At 39.7% G+C, this 17,281-nt stretch overlaps 1 protein-coding gene across 1 annotated transcript in view; it reads left to right on the top strand.

Annotated features, from left to right (window-relative positions):
• Positions 1-204: 204 nt before the first annotated feature.
• The window catches only part of ARHGEF26 (Rho guanine nucleotide exchange factor (GEF) 26), a 56,008-nt gene continuing 38,931 nt past the window's right edge, over positions 205-17,281 (top strand). The window contains exons 1-5 of the mRNA XM_010287225.1: positions 205-588; positions 2,092-2,131; positions 4,122-4,267; positions 10,209-10,265; positions 14,638-14,798. Coding sequence (XP_010285527.1) covers positions 205-588; positions 2,092-2,131; positions 4,122-4,267; positions 10,209-10,265; positions 14,638-14,798 — 788 coding nt within the window. The remainder of the gene's footprint in view (positions 589-2,091; positions 2,132-4,121; positions 4,268-10,208; positions 10,266-14,637; positions 14,799-17,281) is intronic.

Here is a 17,281-nt window from a genome sequence, read left to right as displayed (position 1 = left end):
GTTTCCACAGCCAGCCCTCAGCCCTCGCTTGCGGGAAACGCCAGCAGTAGCACCAAGGCGGCCGCGCTGCCCTCGCAGTGCAGCCGTCTTTCCAAAATACCAGAAAGAGTGCCGCCGGGCCCGCCCGTGCTTCCCCAGGGGACGTCCCCAGAGCAGCTGGGGAGCTTAACTCCTCCGGGGCCCGCGTCCCCGCAGGACCAGCCCATGGTCCTGAGCACCCACAGCCCCGCCGCGCTCAAAGTGGGCAGGCAGCAGATCATCCCCAAGGGCCTGGCTTCCGAAACGAGGGTGACCAGCAAAGGCAGCAGCCAGAACGCGGAGGCGAGCAAGAGGGTGCTGAAGGCCCGCAGCATGGTGGAGGGCCTCAGCGTGCCGTCGGCCGATGCAGAGGAGGAGGCGGAGGGCGACCTGGACAGCCCAGGCACCCTGAGGCGAGGCCTGAGATCGACGTCCTACCGCAGAGCGGTGGTGAGCGGCGTGGACTTCGACAGCTCTTCTAATTATAAGAAAAAAAACAGAATGTCCCAACCCGTACTTAAAGCAGTTGTTGAAGATAAAGAGAAATTTTCGAGCCTGGGGAGGATAAAGGTAAGTTGCACTGACTTCAGTGGTGTAGGGTACACAGGAGTGTGACTTGCAATCTGTGTTTTCCTGGTGTGGTTTGGGTTTTTTTTTTCCAGTTTGCTTTTTGCTACCACAAAACTTTTCTTAGTTTTGATGGGTCCCACAGATCACTCCAAGTGGTGTTTTCAAAGTGAAGTGGAGGCTTCGGGGATGCAGTTCTGTTGAAATCTGGGCAGCTCAGAAACGTGTCAATGGCAGCCTCACACTTACATTTGCTGCTGGATTCCCCAGCACATCGAGGTCGTCTTTCACAATCAGATTGGTGCTTTAAAACGTATGTCCCAGAAAGCAGTTAACAGGGAAAAAAGAGACATTGACTTAATTAAAAGTCTGCCCGCTAGAGTTGATAGATTGACAGAAAAATGAACTTCCTCCCTTAGTTGCTTTTAAAGTATTTTTAAAAATCAGAGTGTGATTTTTAAACTGATAGAGGCCACTTCAGGTATCTTTTTGTCATTTAATTTTAATGCCTGCAAGTAAAAGGGCAATGCCTGTTCTTAATTCTTGATTGTAACCCCTTAGGAGTAGTAGATTTATACTGAATGTTACTGTATTCGGATTAAATTATAAAGCCTTACTGAAAATATTCATGAACATATCGTATTGTAATCTGGTGTTTCCTTCACTTTAAATACAATTTGTTACTTTTTAAAAGATACGTTGGTAGATTTCTGTGGAGTGCTTGGAATTGTGTAATGAAGTACTCCAGGCTAAGGGCTAATGCTGTAGCTATTAAAATAATTACCAGCTTTATGACAATTTTCAGCTAAAGGAAAAATTATGGTTATGGAAACTACTGTGAAAATGCTACAAATGGTGAAACAGTAATAGGTCAAATTGTGAACTACTGCTGAGTAGGGACGTGGTTTGGTTTGGTTTTGGTAGTAGACTAACAGTAAGTTATGTTTAAAATAGGAGGACATGACATTGTCCTGTCTTTACACACAAAGCTCTTTTTGCTAGTAGCATTTTTTAAAATAGACTTCTTAGACCGTACCACTTGTTGCACCAAAACAGCTGTTTTATTTCAAAGGTTTGTTTTGGTCTCAGAACGTTAGTTTACAAAATACTTAATGTGGTAGTTCTCTGCAGAGTGTGGAAGGAGACAGCCGCTCAGTCGTGTACCTTGTGTCCTCGTAGAAAAGCCCAGTGACAGAGTTAGGAGTTCACTAAACCCTTGTGTAGCCAGTATACTATGCTTTTGAAATGTAGGAAAAATGAAGCGTTTGGGACATATACATATAAACAATGCATGAGAGAAGGAAAACTAGACTAGGTTTTCACTTTCTGTGATGAAGCCATTGTTTTTATGTTTTCATGAATACTTGTCCAATATCCGCAGTTTATAGATTAGGGTCTGTTAATTTGATGCCTAAGTATCAAATAAAATAGAAGTTCTTGTTACTGCTGGTTACTTTGCATTCTTCTTTTAATGTGTTCCTGTCTCTTTCCTCTTCAAATTGTCAGAAGAAAATGCTGAAAGGACAAGGGACGTTTGATGGGGAAGGTAAGCCCTTTTCCGTGCAGACTTGATAATGTGCTCAGTCACAAGAGAAATGAACTTCAGGATCATTTTGCACTCTTCTTTTGTATGAAGTCAAAGACTAAGTACCTTGTTTTTCAGTAAACTGACTAAAGTATGGAATCATAATTTTGGCGCTAGACATACTTTAGGGACTATTTTGAAGACTGTAGAATGACAGGCTAAAAAGGGGTTTTTGCTTGAAGGGCTGCTTTTCAACTTAAACTCCTGTCCCTCCTAAAAGATGGATGGATCGATGTGTCTGCCGCAGCCCTGACAGTTCTGTAGAACTACACAGATGGGCTGGTTCCTCCAGCTGGGACTGCCTTCCCGCCTGTTGCCTGTGACTCTTCCCAGGTGCAAGACGTAGCTTGTAGCTTTTGTGGATCAATTTACGAGTTTGGGGTCATCACTGGCAGCAGGCACCTGAATTGTTGCTCTCTGAGTCAATGGTTCATGCAGCTCTTTGTCTTTTTTCCTCCTAAGGCAGGGGTGCTGGGGTAAATTCCTTGACTTTGTAGTCCTTTTCCTGCTACCTAGGCTTCCAGTTGAAGTGTCAGAAAAACACTGTCCATGTATCTGGTCTTTTATATTACTCATTAATTTTGGGCTTTGCCAAGTTTGCTGCTTTTCCCGATATTTCAACAAGAAAAAAATTCTGGCTACAAGTCCATGGAAGTTTCATTGTAATAACTGCTACTCTCTTGGCCTTTCTCTGCTTAATGCCTCCTTAAGGTCATCTCAGCTGCTGAGTTACCTTCCTTTCCCTCTTGTTTCTATTTTCAAAACTCTCCACTTTGTTCTATTTGCATCACCTCCTGTCTTACTCTTCTTTTCATCTTTTCTCGCAGTCTCCTAATGACGTTTTATAGATTCTCTTTCAGTGGTTCCCTTTTATCTTGGACTGGTTCCAACTAATAACTTTGTAATGCATTTCAGAATTCAGTTACTGTACACAATTTTCTGTCTTACAAGTGTATAAACTATATAGACACATTCCAAAGAACAAATATAAAAGGCCAAACCTTGTGTAATACTCAGTCAGGGCTGTATGGTCCGAGCAGGTGGAACAGATCCGCCTAGCCCAGCGTAAGACCTCAGGAGTTGCAACTGTGTGTGGAGCAGCCAGACCTTTCACTTATTTCCCCTTTCTCTTGTAGGGGAAAAGTGGATATTGTCCAAAGCCTGGCCCATCTCTAAAGTACCTTTTAGAGCTTGCTTTCTTAACAGCTTAATCTGTCTGTAGGTTATTCTGGTCTTGAATTTCTCTGTCCTTTTCTGTCTGCTTTTGAAACGGATGTGTAGTCAAGGAGGTTGGGAGATGGAAAGGGTATGCTCCACACCTGTGTTTCGTTGCCATTGATATTATTGAATTATTGCTGGCAGCACTGAAATGTATAATGAGTGTATTTTGTTTTAAGGTTCATAAGCTTCATGCTTATTCAAGCAAGCTTTGAAGTTTCTATTTGGAATAGTTCTGACCTCAAAATTCTGAAATTCGGATAATTTCCTTCTCTTGGTGAAGTGTGAAGAGGGCATTTAAAGCTGCAGAGTAAAAGTTGGCATGGGTAGTGGACATAATGGTTTTGTAGATTGAAATAGCTAGACCTCCAGATTAGTGACTCTGCTCTACTGACAACGCTTGTTCCATTTTTAAATTGCTGGCTAATTATGAAACATTGTACAGCAAACCAAGGAATAAAAAATTGTTTTCTGTTTTTTCTTGACAAAGGACACATCTGTTCTGTAATTCAGTCAGTGTGGATCTTTTTGGTAATGGTACAGTGATCCTTTGTTACTCTACTGCACCATTGTCCATCCTAAATAAGATGCTATCTTTGTCTGGTGGAGTTTGTGAGCGAGCGGCACATTGACGTTTTGGTTTCTTTCATTGTTTAAATGTTACTTACAGTATTTATGAGAGCAACTAAGCTAACTTTCTAGCAATTAATGACATACTGTTGTTGTTTTCTAGAAAACGCTGTATTATATCAGAACTATAAAGAAAAAGCCCTGGACATTGATTCTGATGAAGAGTCTGAGCCCCGAGAGCAGAAATCAGATGAAAAGATTGTTTTTCACTATAAGCCCCTGAGATCAACATGGAGTCAGCTGTCTGTTGTGAGTATTTAATCATTGTACAGCCAGACAAAGACAGAGTATCTAAGAATGTATTGAAGCAAGTCATTTTACTTGCTACTGGAATTTTTGGGTCAAGTTTGTCGTCTTCTTTTCCCTTCCAAAATATAAGGTGTCTCTGAATATTGCAACTATTCAGATGTTAAAAATCCAAATCCTGGGGTCTCCGTTTATCTTTTGTTTAGGTTTTATGTAAGGTAACTCCAACATCTTAAAGCATAAATCATATTTTCTCAGTCAATTTTAGTAGGTGTAGACTGATGCTCCTGCCAGAATCAGTTTCCCTGGTTACCTGACACCTCCCTTTTTCTAGCACAGGTGTTTTTAGGCTCATGTGGCCACACAACAGACTGGTTAGAGTGTCTGATTTGAAGTTACTAAGAAAAAAAATTTCAATGTAGTTTAAGATGAAATTAAATAGAACATTGAAATGCAAAAGTATTCATATTTCATAATCTTATGCCTTAAGATACATTTCTGTTTCTGGGGTTTTTTTTCTTTTTAAATCTGTGCTGGACAAAAAAAATCAAGGATGTTTCTTTTGCTTTCACATTGAATTTAAGACCCTGATGTTGTACTTCCCACAGTCGCTGGAGATGGCTGCTTAGGCCCTGCCTGCACAGGGTGTTGGCAGCCATGCTGGTGCAGGTCCTTGGAAGAGTGATGGTTTGCACTAACGTATGTTGCTCTGTCTGGCTGTTCTCAGTGAGATGCTGTCAGGAAGCCTGAAAAGACAGGTTTAAATCCTAACAGCATGTAAACTCAGAGTGAAATCTGTGCTCTGTAGTTCCTTTCAACAAATTGGAGTGGTGTGGACCAAACCTTAAATAGGATTTAGTCCTGCTCATTTTTTTTTTTTGTAAACTTTGTTTTTAATTTCTTAAGAACAACATGGAAGTCCTGCTCAATTACTGGTCTTTGTTTTGCATAAAAGGCAATGCAATCGAGAAAGCTCATTTTAAGGTCCTGTATTTAGCAAAGATGCAACTTTACTGATTCTTTAAAAAAGAGGAAAATGTGTGTGACTTCACTAAAAGGGTGAATTATACTAACAAAAAACTTTAGTTAGTTACGAACAAGTTTCTGCTGAATTGTTCTCAATGACTGCAAGCCAACTCTAAGTTGATTTGACTGCATATAATGAAAACCATTTTAAAAAAGCCGAGTATCCAGATGGTGGTATGCTACACTTAGCACAGTCTGTGAAGCATCTGCAGTGGCTTTTTCTTAGTAGCATCATTAAACAAAGTAGAATTCAGCTGTTTTAATCAGTACGTAATCTTGCTAGCTTCCCTGCTAATAAGCTGGCGAATTAGTGATACTAGTCGGTATTTCTAAGGGCTTTCATTGTATGCATGATTTTGAGACTAAAGAAATGGTAAAAATTCTGTGTTTTTGTGGTTAATTTTATCCTCTGATCATTTTTGTGGCTTCTGGAGGGATATCCCTGAAATGAAGGGTTTGGGGTTTTTTTGGTCTTTGTTTATGTGACTTGTAGAATGTTGTAGAACCTCATCTCTGTATGTGGCATTATTACATGACATGATCACCTAGAATATTTGACAATTGGGGCCACTGGCTGTGTATAAATTAGTTATTAAGTCTCAGCAGGATCTTCTAAGGCTATTTAGATTGTCTGTTTAGAAGAGCTGTTGTACAGATGTTGATGACCTTTTGCCACTTAAGGTATTGAAAAATGAATCCCTCTGATTCAATAATTACAAAGAAGGCAAGACAATGTGGTTCTGAAAAGATTTGCTTTAGAATTTTTTTCAACAAATCAAGTACTTTAAATGCAGTTAATTTGCCTAATGTTGAAAAAAGTTTGTTTATAATGAAGTCAAATCGTGGGTTTTTTCTGCCTTCTAGGCAAACTAGCAATTAAATGTTCAACAGCTGAGATATTTTGGAAGGAATACTATTCAGGAATAATAATAATAATAATTTTCAAAAACACTAATTTGTCGTGAGACTGAAGTAGTATGAGGATCATCTCAGTAAGAGAACCGTTCCTGTGCCATGCTTACAGTTGTATAAACCAACTTGTTCTTTATGATTTCTAGCACAGCAAACTTGCTCAGTCTGTACTTGATTTTTCAAGGTTGGAAGTGGGGAGTGTATAGGAAAAGGTAGTGCACTGTGAAAACAAAATAAGGGAATCTGAATCTCATAGTGCCTGTGTTTATAACTATATAGAAAAATTACATGCTGTCAATGTGTATTAAAAAGTGAGTGTGGAAATGTAACAGGAAGTCAGCTGGAAAATGTCAAAGCATTGGGTTTCAACATACATTAGGAAAGAAGGAGAATAATATGTTTATGGTATTTGTTAGCAGTCACTATGCTAGAAAACCGAGGGGAAAGACAGCAGAATGAATCTGCTCTTTCTGCAGGATTTTTTTGGGCCACAAGGCCCAAAAGCTGATGCAGTTCAGACTAGACTTTCTGGTTGGGTGGGGTAGTGAAACCTTCATATATTGATCTGTCAAATCCTTTATGATGATAATAAAAAAAAAAGGGTGTGTTTCTGTCTTCCTACAGCGTACGCACACATCTGAAACTCACATTGAGCTTTTCAGAGAACATTTAAAGACTCTGAAATAGGGTGCTGTTTAAAGCCAATTCCTTTCAAATTCCTCTCTTGAACCCTCTTCAGATTCCTGTTATAGACTAGACAGCTAGCAATAGTGAAGCAGATGACTAGGTAAAGAGCTACCTTATCTACTATCTCTGTTTCTTCCAACCTTCAGCTGCTAATTTAAAAGTTTAATTTAGGGAGAATAACCAATATTTCCCAAATATATTCCAAAAGTATCTGTTGATATTCTTGAAGAATTGCTAGCAGATCATAGGCAGCAATACTAACTTGTGCACTATATTAGATGTATGTACTTTCCAACAAATGCAGCCTTTAGTTGGTATGGATAATGGCAGTGTATATTATTGGGCATGCAGAGAATCGCAGCATCGGTTAGGTTGGAGGGGACCTCTTGAGATCATCTTGTCCAGTCCCCCTACTTGAGGAAGGTCAGTTAGAGTAAGTTGTCCAGGACTCTATCCAGTCAGGTTTTTAATATCTCCATGGGTGGAGACACCTCACCACCTCCCTGGGCAACCTGTTGCAGAGTTTGACCACTGCATGTGACTAGTGGACTTTGAACTTGATTGTCTGTTCTTCCAGGTCTGTTCTTAACCTCCAGCCTGGAGAATATGATGCATGTTCATTTTCCATTACTACTGTCAATGCTGTTGTAATTCTTATAAATATTCTTGAGATTTAGCACGGGAAACAGATGTCCCATAGCATGAGTAATGCTCGTAATTATTGAAGTATTGAATATTGAATAGGTTTTCTAGCATCAAGTTCTCCATTTCATGCCCAGTAGGTTCAATGTACTTAGGTAGCACCACATCAAGATTTTGCATGTTCTCTCAAGGGCTATGTCTCTAATCCAAAACTCTTCCCAAACTTTGGTCATCTTGTGTTTCATTTTTCTGATCATCTGTTTCTCTGGTTTGGAACAAGCACGGTTGTGATTTTTCTTACTAATTTGAAAAGCTGCAGCAAGTTGCTTTACGGAGCCACTCACACTGTCACCTTCCCATGGCTGCCTCCTTTCTGTGGTATCCAACAAAAACTACCTGTTTTTTCTGTCAAGGATCTTCAGGTCTAATCTCTGCATCAACTCTCATTTCTCTCCCAGTGTCAAAGGGCTTATGTTCCATTTGGTTTATGGTGCAGGCACTTACTATATTTCTCAAAGAAATACTTCTGGTGAGCTCCCGCCCTGCAGCACCTTCTTAATTTGGAGAAACTTCTTGTACATAGCCACAGAGCTAACCTGTTGCTCTTTCATCCTTTCCTCCTCGTCTCCCTGGTTGAATCAGTCATAACTGAGTTGCTGGAAAAAATCGGTCCAGTGTGACGGTGAGACATTAGTAGCTGTAGTGTTGGGCCTCTTCCATTCTCTCTGGTTATGTTCTTAGCTTATGCTAAGTTTTTGTTTGCATAGTATCACAAATGTGATTTTTAGGCTACTTGAGCTGAAACATTTTGGACACCTCGTAAACACGAATTGAACTTTCTTTTACAGTGTATGCCAAAAACGGTCTCCGTATTTGGGCCTCTTTCTATTTGGAAGTGTTGCCGTTGATTAAGAATTTAAGGTTGAGACACTTGCTTATGTGATGAATTAGTTCGTGTACTTTGTGTGTACGCACCCACATGTTGCAAAATAAGGATCACAAATCACAGCTACAGTTTTTTGAACATGAATACAGCAGTTGCAGCACTGACCTCACTGGAAGTTTGCAGTTGCTGTGTTAACAGGAAGCATTGAAATCTCTTGGATATGTTCATAGGTATTTCCTGTGTTAGCGTATTTTTAGAAAAGTCTTTCACTGCATCCAGAAAAAAGTGACATAGTACTTTCTAGTGAGCGCTTTAAAGCTTTCAGGTTGTTGATTGAAAGGTAGTTAAATAGAAAGGCATCTAGTTCTTGCTTGGTGTTCAGAAGTGTGTGGTTGTGGTGACATAGGAATCTATAACTTGTGTTCAAAAGAACAAATGCTCAAGCACTGGAATATTTATATTAATTTTGTAAGTATATACATGCGTGAATATACTCTGTGTACATGCAAACCAAAGTGTGGCACTTCTTAGCGTTGTGCCGTCTTTACTCCTGAGCTTGCTGTCCGGGTTTGTGGTGCCTGGTATGCAGCAACGAAATGAGGAATAATATATCCTTTAGAATTCCAGGGAACAAGTAGAGTAAGAAGGGAAAGCTGTTGATGATAGTTCTTTGGAGCTTTTGGAGAAGACTTTTTAAAAGAGAAATGGGAGAATGGAAGTGCATCTGTTTGGTCTTGTGTCCCGTGACATACTGCCGCCCCACAGAGAAAACAGTATCTTCCACATGAGTAGTGCTGTGCCGTGGCCTCCTTCCCCTTCGCTGGTCCGGCACACCATACACAGGTGACTCCTGATTTGAGGTCCTGTGTTTAACACTCCTCTAGGAAATGCATAAAGTGAGTCCCTCCTTGGTGCTTTGCTTTCTGGTTTGTGGTTTGGTTTTTGGTTGTGGTGGTGTGTTTTTTTTGTTTGGTTGGTTGGTTTTTTTGTTTGTGGGGTTTTTTTTCGATTTTCTTCTGTTAAATACCATAATGCATGTGATTTGCACCAGGAAATAAACTTCAGTGGTCTCTGGTGTGGAATTTGGTAGCTAAGCATGTGGCTTGAGGCTGTGGAAATTGTGGCTATGGCTGGAGTTCATGATTGTTGTATTTCTAGAGCTGGGGCAAACTTGTCTTGGCTGGCTTGGCCATAGGGTGCAGAGTGGGGAGAGACATCATCGTAGGGCTGCGGGTAGAAATACAGGGGTATTTACTCAGGACTTTGCCACCTCTATTTAGGGTGAAGCTGGAGCTCCTCTACAATAATTTTTTGGCCAACAAACTACCTGTCTAGGCAGTTTGTGTAGGCCTTTAAGTGGGTTTAACAAATGAAGACACTAAGATTTTTCAGGCCAGCTCAGGAGACAAAACTTGTGATGTATGTCTTGTCAGTCAAGAAATCTAACTTGAAAGGAGGAAACACTTTTCATGATTCTGTGTGTAAAATCCAGGCAGGTTGTGCAGGGTGACCATGATTCAACTGTGTGTGCTTTTGCTTTGCTAGTTCTGTGTGTGTGTGTGTGTGTGTGTGTCCTGGAATAGTTTTTAATGAAATTATTTAGTTCTTCCGATAAGTCAAATGTCGGACGTTACTGACTTTTTTCATTTTTGCTGGTTCATTGGTGTCTTTCTGAAGTGGACAGATTCTTCAGCTGAATTCTTAGTTCAATGTTTTGATAATTCTGTGTTGGGTTGTTTTGGTTTTTTAATTGTATTTTTCTACAAAAGATGTTAATTTTCTTTTCCTTAGGTAAAGAAGAATGGATTATCAGAAGCAATCGGCCAGGAAGAAAGAAAAAGACAGGAGGTATTCTTTAAGTTACACATTCTTTTCTTTGTTGATTGTTTAGGGATGCACTGCATGCCTGATACAATACTCTCTATTTGTTGATAAGGAGACAAGTTCATCACACTGCTTCCTGTCCTAGAGTGAAGTGTCTTCTCTCCCCAGGGAGAATAAGTAAACAAAATGTGTCTATTGCTGATGTGCGTATGTCCCTGCCACGAGTCTCCTGCCGACATCCTGCGGGTCTTGCTGGAGGAGTGGTTCCTAGGTATGCTCACTCCGGCAGATGTAGCCTGGCTGATGGCTACTCAGTAGCAGCAGACAGTCACTGCTTGTGTGCTGTACTGGGGAAGGTGTAAAATTAACCTTGTGTTCCCAGAGGGTAGGAAGTGGTGAATGAATTTTTAAAGGCAGTGAGGAACAAAGAACAACTTTTTATAGTGCCCCTTAGTTGTAACTAATCCTGTGAACAATTCTGAATATGCAAGCGCTGTGTATCGGTGTAACTAACCTTTTTCCTTTCACGCTGAAATGGAGTAGGTGCATCTATGCTGTCAAGAGTTCAGACAACAGCAGCAATTACTGATGTAGTTATCTTTTCTCTCTCTTTTCCCTTTGCTCCTTTTGTCCTCTTTCTCCGCTTTCCTCTTCCTCCTTGCTCTTTTCATCCACTTTATCTGCCTTACCCTCCTTCCTTACTTACAGGGGCTATATCAAAATGAATGAGAGGTGTTGAAAAGAATAGCCTGACCTAGCCAACTATATACCTGCAGTTCTTGAGGTATGTCCTTTAATAGGAAAAAAACCCAAGTTTTTTTGCGTAGAAACACTGTAGCATTACCTGACGTGGTAGTTTGTTCCAATGTCCTCATTTCACTTCAGGACATACCTCAGTGAATGTAGACAAGTGAGACCTGACTGGGGTTTTCTGTGAAGTTCACAGATGTGTATAGCAAGCCTCTAATATTAATTTCGCTGCGTGACCTACAGCTGTTCTGTTCGTCCATGAAATACGGAAACATGTTGCATACATGAGATTTAGACAATAGTTTGCTGAGTTTTGTAATAATGCTACATTTCTTTGGCTATCTTCTTTTGCTTTTTTGGGGGAAGAGGCTGTGTGGCAGTTCAGGTGATGTGTTCTGCTTTTCTGTCTCCTCCTGCTGGGAAGCTCTGAGACACAAGGCATTTATTTCAGTCATATCCTTTAGGAGCCTTTAGTCTATGTTTCCTGGAGTCACATTTACATCCCTTCAAAGAGGACACGTTCTTTAGATGCCTTTTAAATGTAAAGTCTTTAATGTTACCAAAATGTTTTCAAGCTGGAGGTTTTTTTTAATATGAATATTAGAGGCCCGTTCTTTCAGCCGGAGCCTCAATAAATATTCTTAAGGTGTAGCTGGACTACCAAGTTGTGCTTTTGCTGTATGTCCTTTAAATTGCCTTTTATCAATTATTCTTTATCTATTCTTTAAATAGCTTTTTAGAGACTATTAGATTATTTTTGCCATCATAACATATTGTCACTGCAGAAAAATGACATTTAGTCGAGGTGTAAAGCAAACAGTGTAATGCATTCGTGCACATCCCATCTTTCAGAACACATTTGTAAGATGGATCTCTCTGCATCTTTTGTCTAAAGAAAATGTCATATAGACAGACTGATTTGAACTAAAATAATTTTTGATAGAACTTCTTTTCTTGCAAGCTGGAAACTCTTTAACTGTGTATGTGTGTACAAACTGCAGTATGCATCTGGCTGCTTAAGTGTTTACTGTCCCATCAGGATTCAAACATCTGCTTACCTTGATGTAATGCAAATTAACCACAACATGGTTTCAGATGTCATTCAGAAATGCTGTTAGCAAGCACCTGGTAAATGCCCCCCCAGCCTCTGAATATGATTTAGTTACTGAATGTCAAAGTCAAGGTTGTTTCTTAATCCTTTTTTATTTTTTATTCTCTGAAATGTCTTTGGGTCATGGTAAGATGACTGCCTGCCTTACACATTAGAAGGAAAGTATCTTTCTTTGTCTCATTTATTTCTGACTATACTAATGACTTTCTGTCACCAAACTGGAAGAAGTCTGTGAGGGTTCTCAGTCAAAGCATAAACAAAACCCTTTCAAAACAGTAAGAGAGCATATATATTTGTCTGTGTTGAAAAATGTCTGGGTGGAAACCAACTGGCCACTGAACTCTACAGCACTCCTTAGGTAAACCCTTTCTTTGTGAGCACAGCTCGGAGAAGTACAGTGAGACTGAAGAATGGAAATGTAATTGCTGGGCAAAGGCCAAAATGCCCTTTTTGGGCACCTTTCCGCACATTGTTAGCCAAGCAGTAGGTAGATCTGCTGCCAGAGTTTGCCTGATATATATGTATAGATAGATAGATATATTCTCTAGATTCTCGAGGCTGATGGAGTTGGCAGGCAGGCCATTTAACATTATTTTAAACATCTCCTTTACATATCTTCTTGCACAGCAGTATTCACACCTGTGAATAACATGTAATATGTTGTAGCCGTTACCTAGCTGCTGCTGTATCTCACCTGATCCCTTCAGTTTTTTAGGTAGGTAATAAGACGGAGAGACTACTGATCTGTACACTGGACTTCCTTTCCTTGTATCTATAATGGCACTCTAGGTTTTCTGTGGAGTTGATATATCTTCTTTGCACTGTATAAACCCTTAAGGCTTCAGCTAAAGCAGATTTTTTTTGTTTTGTTCTAAGAAATCCAAAACTTGTTGTTATTAAAATCTCAGTTCTTTGAAGAAGACTTTTTAGAAGGGCAAGAATAATTTTGAAAGCACAGTCTGAGAACACTGAGACTCGGGATACCCAAGAGAGATTGTATTTGATCAAAAGCTTACCTTATTAACACCAACAGAGTTCACTAGACTTGAACTCTTTAAGAAATCTTAGGAACAAATGTCCCCAGCAGAATGTTTCACCGTTTTTGTGGGGTTTTTTCCCCCAGTATGGTTCATCTTGGTTGGCAGTTGGGAATATTCAGGAAGACTGCCTTCAACCTGCCTGTAGTCTCCCTTGCCTTTATACCTGCTCTTGGAAGAGCAGGGATTCTCTAGCACACACACATGAGGCCAACTAAATGAACTCCTCGTAGATTGTGAGCTGCGAGACCCTCTCTCTGTCTGTGTGTTTGCAGAGCCATGGGCATTAGCCTTTCTAAATACTCAGATCTGCACTGTTGCATTTAAAGTATCTATTTCCCCTTTGGATTGAGAATGCTTAGAGAAGTTGCAAATAACTAATGAAATTATACATGCAAGTACTAACATCAGTTGTATTGAGAACAGTTACATTACCTCTGGTGGTAGTCTGTGTTAGTAATGCCTGGACGGTAGCACTGATGACAAATGTGACATGGTGGAGCTCATGACAACAAAAGGGTTCATGAAAATTATTTCATTTTTTCCCCAGGTATATATGTACAAAAACTGTATTGGACTAATAGCAAATAAAGCCTAGAGAGGTAAAGGATGTCTAAAAGCTAAGTAGGTTTCTACACGAGAGATTAAAATTTCCAGTGGAACAAGTACGTGGATTTCAAAGTCCAAGAGTCCATTGGAAGTTTGCTTTGTATGTCAGCCAGCTGATGGAAGTTACAGCGGCTGCTCTTCAAGTCGTAGGGTGATAAAACTGGGCAGTTGTTTGTGGGAGGCGAGGGAACGTACTGGAGGTCTGCTGGTCTGGTGTCTGGTCGCTAATCACTAAAGGGGACAGTGGCTGCCACCCCCGCCCGTCTGCTCTGCCGCCAGGCTTCTGTCCCTGCTGCAGATAGCTCGGCTTCTCATGTGTCTGCTCCTAACTTTAAAAGTGACCAAGATACCACTGCTGACATATGACTGACACCTGAATTTTGGAAAGGGTTTTGCTTTTCTGCAGATGCTTGGGTAATCGGAGTTCTGTTACCCGAGAACGCTTTCAAGTAAATCACTTAGCAGCCTCTGTTTAAAAAGAGCAAAAGCAAATACTGGCTGGTCAACAGTAGTATGACTGATAGGAAGCTTCCAAACGGACCACAGAAACAGACTTTTTTTTTTTTTAATGAAAAAAAAAAAATCAAACCCCACCTCTCAGAAGTATGAATGAGGAGTGATCACAGTTCGTGTTTTTTGTCTTCAAACTCTCTGTTTGCAGCTGCACTAAAAAGTCTGAATGTAGACTTCTTAAAAAAAGTCTTTTTTCTAGTGTTAAATCACTTATTTCTAAGTAAATGATGCAACTATCATGGAAATGAATGTTTATGTTCTAATCTCCAGCTTACATCCAGTAATTCTTCTTTGCACCCTTCACTACATTTTTTTTTTAAACTACAAGGCGCCTAGTTAATAGTAAGTCTTTTCTTCCCCCCCCTCCACTTTGCAGGCGATATTTGAAGTGATATCTTCTGAGCATTCTTATTTGCTGAGCTTGGAGATTCTGATACGGATGTTTAAAAATTCCAGGGAACTGAGCCTCACAATGACCAAAACGGAGAGCCATCACCTCTTCTCCAATATCACGGATGTCTATGAAGCAAGCAAAAAGTAAGTGTAGCAATGCATTTCTAAATTTTTACAAAATTACACATTTTAAAAATTATTAATTTAAATTTAAAATTTAGTAATTATAAATGTAAGTTATATAAAATACCTTTTTTAAATTATACATGTGGGGTGACTGCTAGTAGTCAAAATATTTTTCAAGCAAGTAATGAAATGTAGCATACAAAATAGTGTCTTTAATGTGGAGGTAACATTAAAGAAGGAAGGAATAGCTGCAAGGTGGCATATTAGGCCTGACAATTTAAGAATGAGAAGTGAAATGTTGCATGTATTAACATGCAGAGTCTTCGTTTTGTCTAAGCTGTAAATAAATTATAATGGAATGTGATTATCTGTTCTTTGAGAGCACCAAAGAATGTGTTCTGGAGTGCTAAAGAGTCATTTCATAGACTACAAACAGTTAAGGTTTTATTAACTATAGATGCAGTTTTTGTAACGTGAGTAAGCCCCTGTTTATTTGGATCATCTTTTCCTTACATACCTCACAGGCAGCTCCTTGAATAGTAGAGCTTTGGTTAGTACTATCTATGATACATGGTAGTATTTGAAGACTGAGGCTATGCATTACCTGCACTCTTGTTCTTCGAGGCATCTTGCTCTTACTTGGCAAAATCTCAGCTTCTCTTTCCAGAATGCGCTCTATTTTTAGAGTTGAACAGTTTAGTTTTCTGGCTGTACTGAGTTAGGAAGGAGAGCTTACAGGTAGGCTGGAAGATGTCCGGTTACTATTTTAATACCTGTTTGAACATAAAAGCAAGTTTCTTACTGGAATCTCAAGAAACTGTTTTAGAGTGGTAACCATTTCTTCTTTTTTAACTGTCATGCTAATTTGAAGATGGAAAATACAAGTAACAGCAGACGTGAGCTTGACAGACTCGCCTTGCTGCTATGGTTGAGCTCACATTTAATGGGATAGGCATGGTATTAGTTTCTCTGCAAATTGGGAGGGAAGGAAAGAACATGGTGTATTTTAGTAGAAATAAGCATCCTTCGTATCTAAGCAGTTCCTAAGCTAAATGTTGATACATTAAGCATTCATACCTAGTCTTTACAGTCCATCAAATTAAGCTTAGTCTGCCCTTACTAAACTGCTAAAAATTGAGCAAGAGTTTCATACTTGCCCTTAAGAACTGACTCTTGCCAGTGTTTTCCTTAGTCAGTGGAATCGCTGTTTACTTTCTGCTGGGTACTCAGTGTGCAGCATACTATGTGACTGTGGTATCTTTTATGTAAACACCATAGGCATTTTACTCTTTATGACCAGTGCTGTGCATGCCACGGCACCTGACACCAGAGACTTGTATTCCTGTTAGAAAGATTGGCTTGGCTGTGCGGGTGTTTTTTGTGGTTTTTTGGTAAATTTTTTCAGTACAAAATCAATCACAAGAAAAACAGACACACTACAAATAGTGCCTAATGAACAGGAAATGTTGGCAGATCTTACACCGTACAAATGCTGAACAGTCTGTTTTATGATCGCTGATAATTACTGCCAGTATTGTTTAATATGGGACATGCATGTGTATGCGCACTCACGGTGTACTTCAGGGTTATGAACACTTCAAACTCTATTTCAAAAAGTTGTTTAATGAGGCTTTGCTTTGTTGTAATTTGTTCATTATCCTAGCCTGGTTAATAGCAACATCAGCAGGTGAATTACTGTGGTCTATGTAACTAAAAAATAAAAGTGTCTATGCTTCTTTTCTTATACCTTAGTTCCAGTTTGAGATCAAGCACAATGGCTAATCAAGCACAATGGCTAAAAGATGCACATAGCCTAGTTAAGATACTGATCGATCTTAACCGTAGCAATGTACAACTTTAAATGTTTACCTTTTTACCGGTGGAACAGAAGAATATTAGCCTTGTTTCAGAGATGGGGCTAATGGTTGGATAAGGAGTCTTGTCAGGCTAGCAATATTTCTGAGGTCAGTCCTTCCCACCTCTTCAGCTTTTTTTTTTTTGGTTGTTCCCTTTTCTTTTGTCCCCTTTGTTTCTTTCTTGTAGAAATTGTGTTGTTCTGAATTCTTTAGCATTAAACCCATGTTTACCTTTGCGGAATGTCTCAAGTTTCATGTTCCCAGCCATGGTAATACCCTTCTTGGCTTCTATTTTTCTGAAGCCCCACAAAGTCTGTGGAATTTTACACCTGTTGTGCAGCAGTTTGATTTTGCTGAAGTTTTTTGTCTTGAAGTTTATGCAGTATTAAGATTCTGTTTCATGGAGCATACATGTGAGAGAGTCTATTGTATCAAGTGCTAACTTAATTTCGGAGCTATGTAATAGGTGTACATTTGGACTTAGCTGGTATACCTTCATTTCTCCATCCCCCTGTTCCTTTTTGTTTCTCTCTTTGTTTCTTCTCAATATAGTTGAGATCTTTTGCCAGAAGTTGGATATTGTCTGAATCCACAGCCACCTGAGGAATGAGAGTTGCATGACAGCAGTGTTGTCAGGGAGTGCAG

This window comes from Phaethon lepturus, unplaced genomic scaffold, assembly GCF_000687285.1.
Source record: "Phaethon lepturus isolate BGI_N335 unplaced genomic scaffold, ASM68728v1 scaffold7745, whole genome shotgun sequence".
Classification (NCBI taxonomy): domain Eukaryota; kingdom Metazoa; phylum Chordata; class Aves; order Phaethontiformes; family Phaethontidae; genus Phaethon; species Phaethon lepturus.
This window is presented reverse-complemented; position numbering and strand designations above follow the sequence as displayed.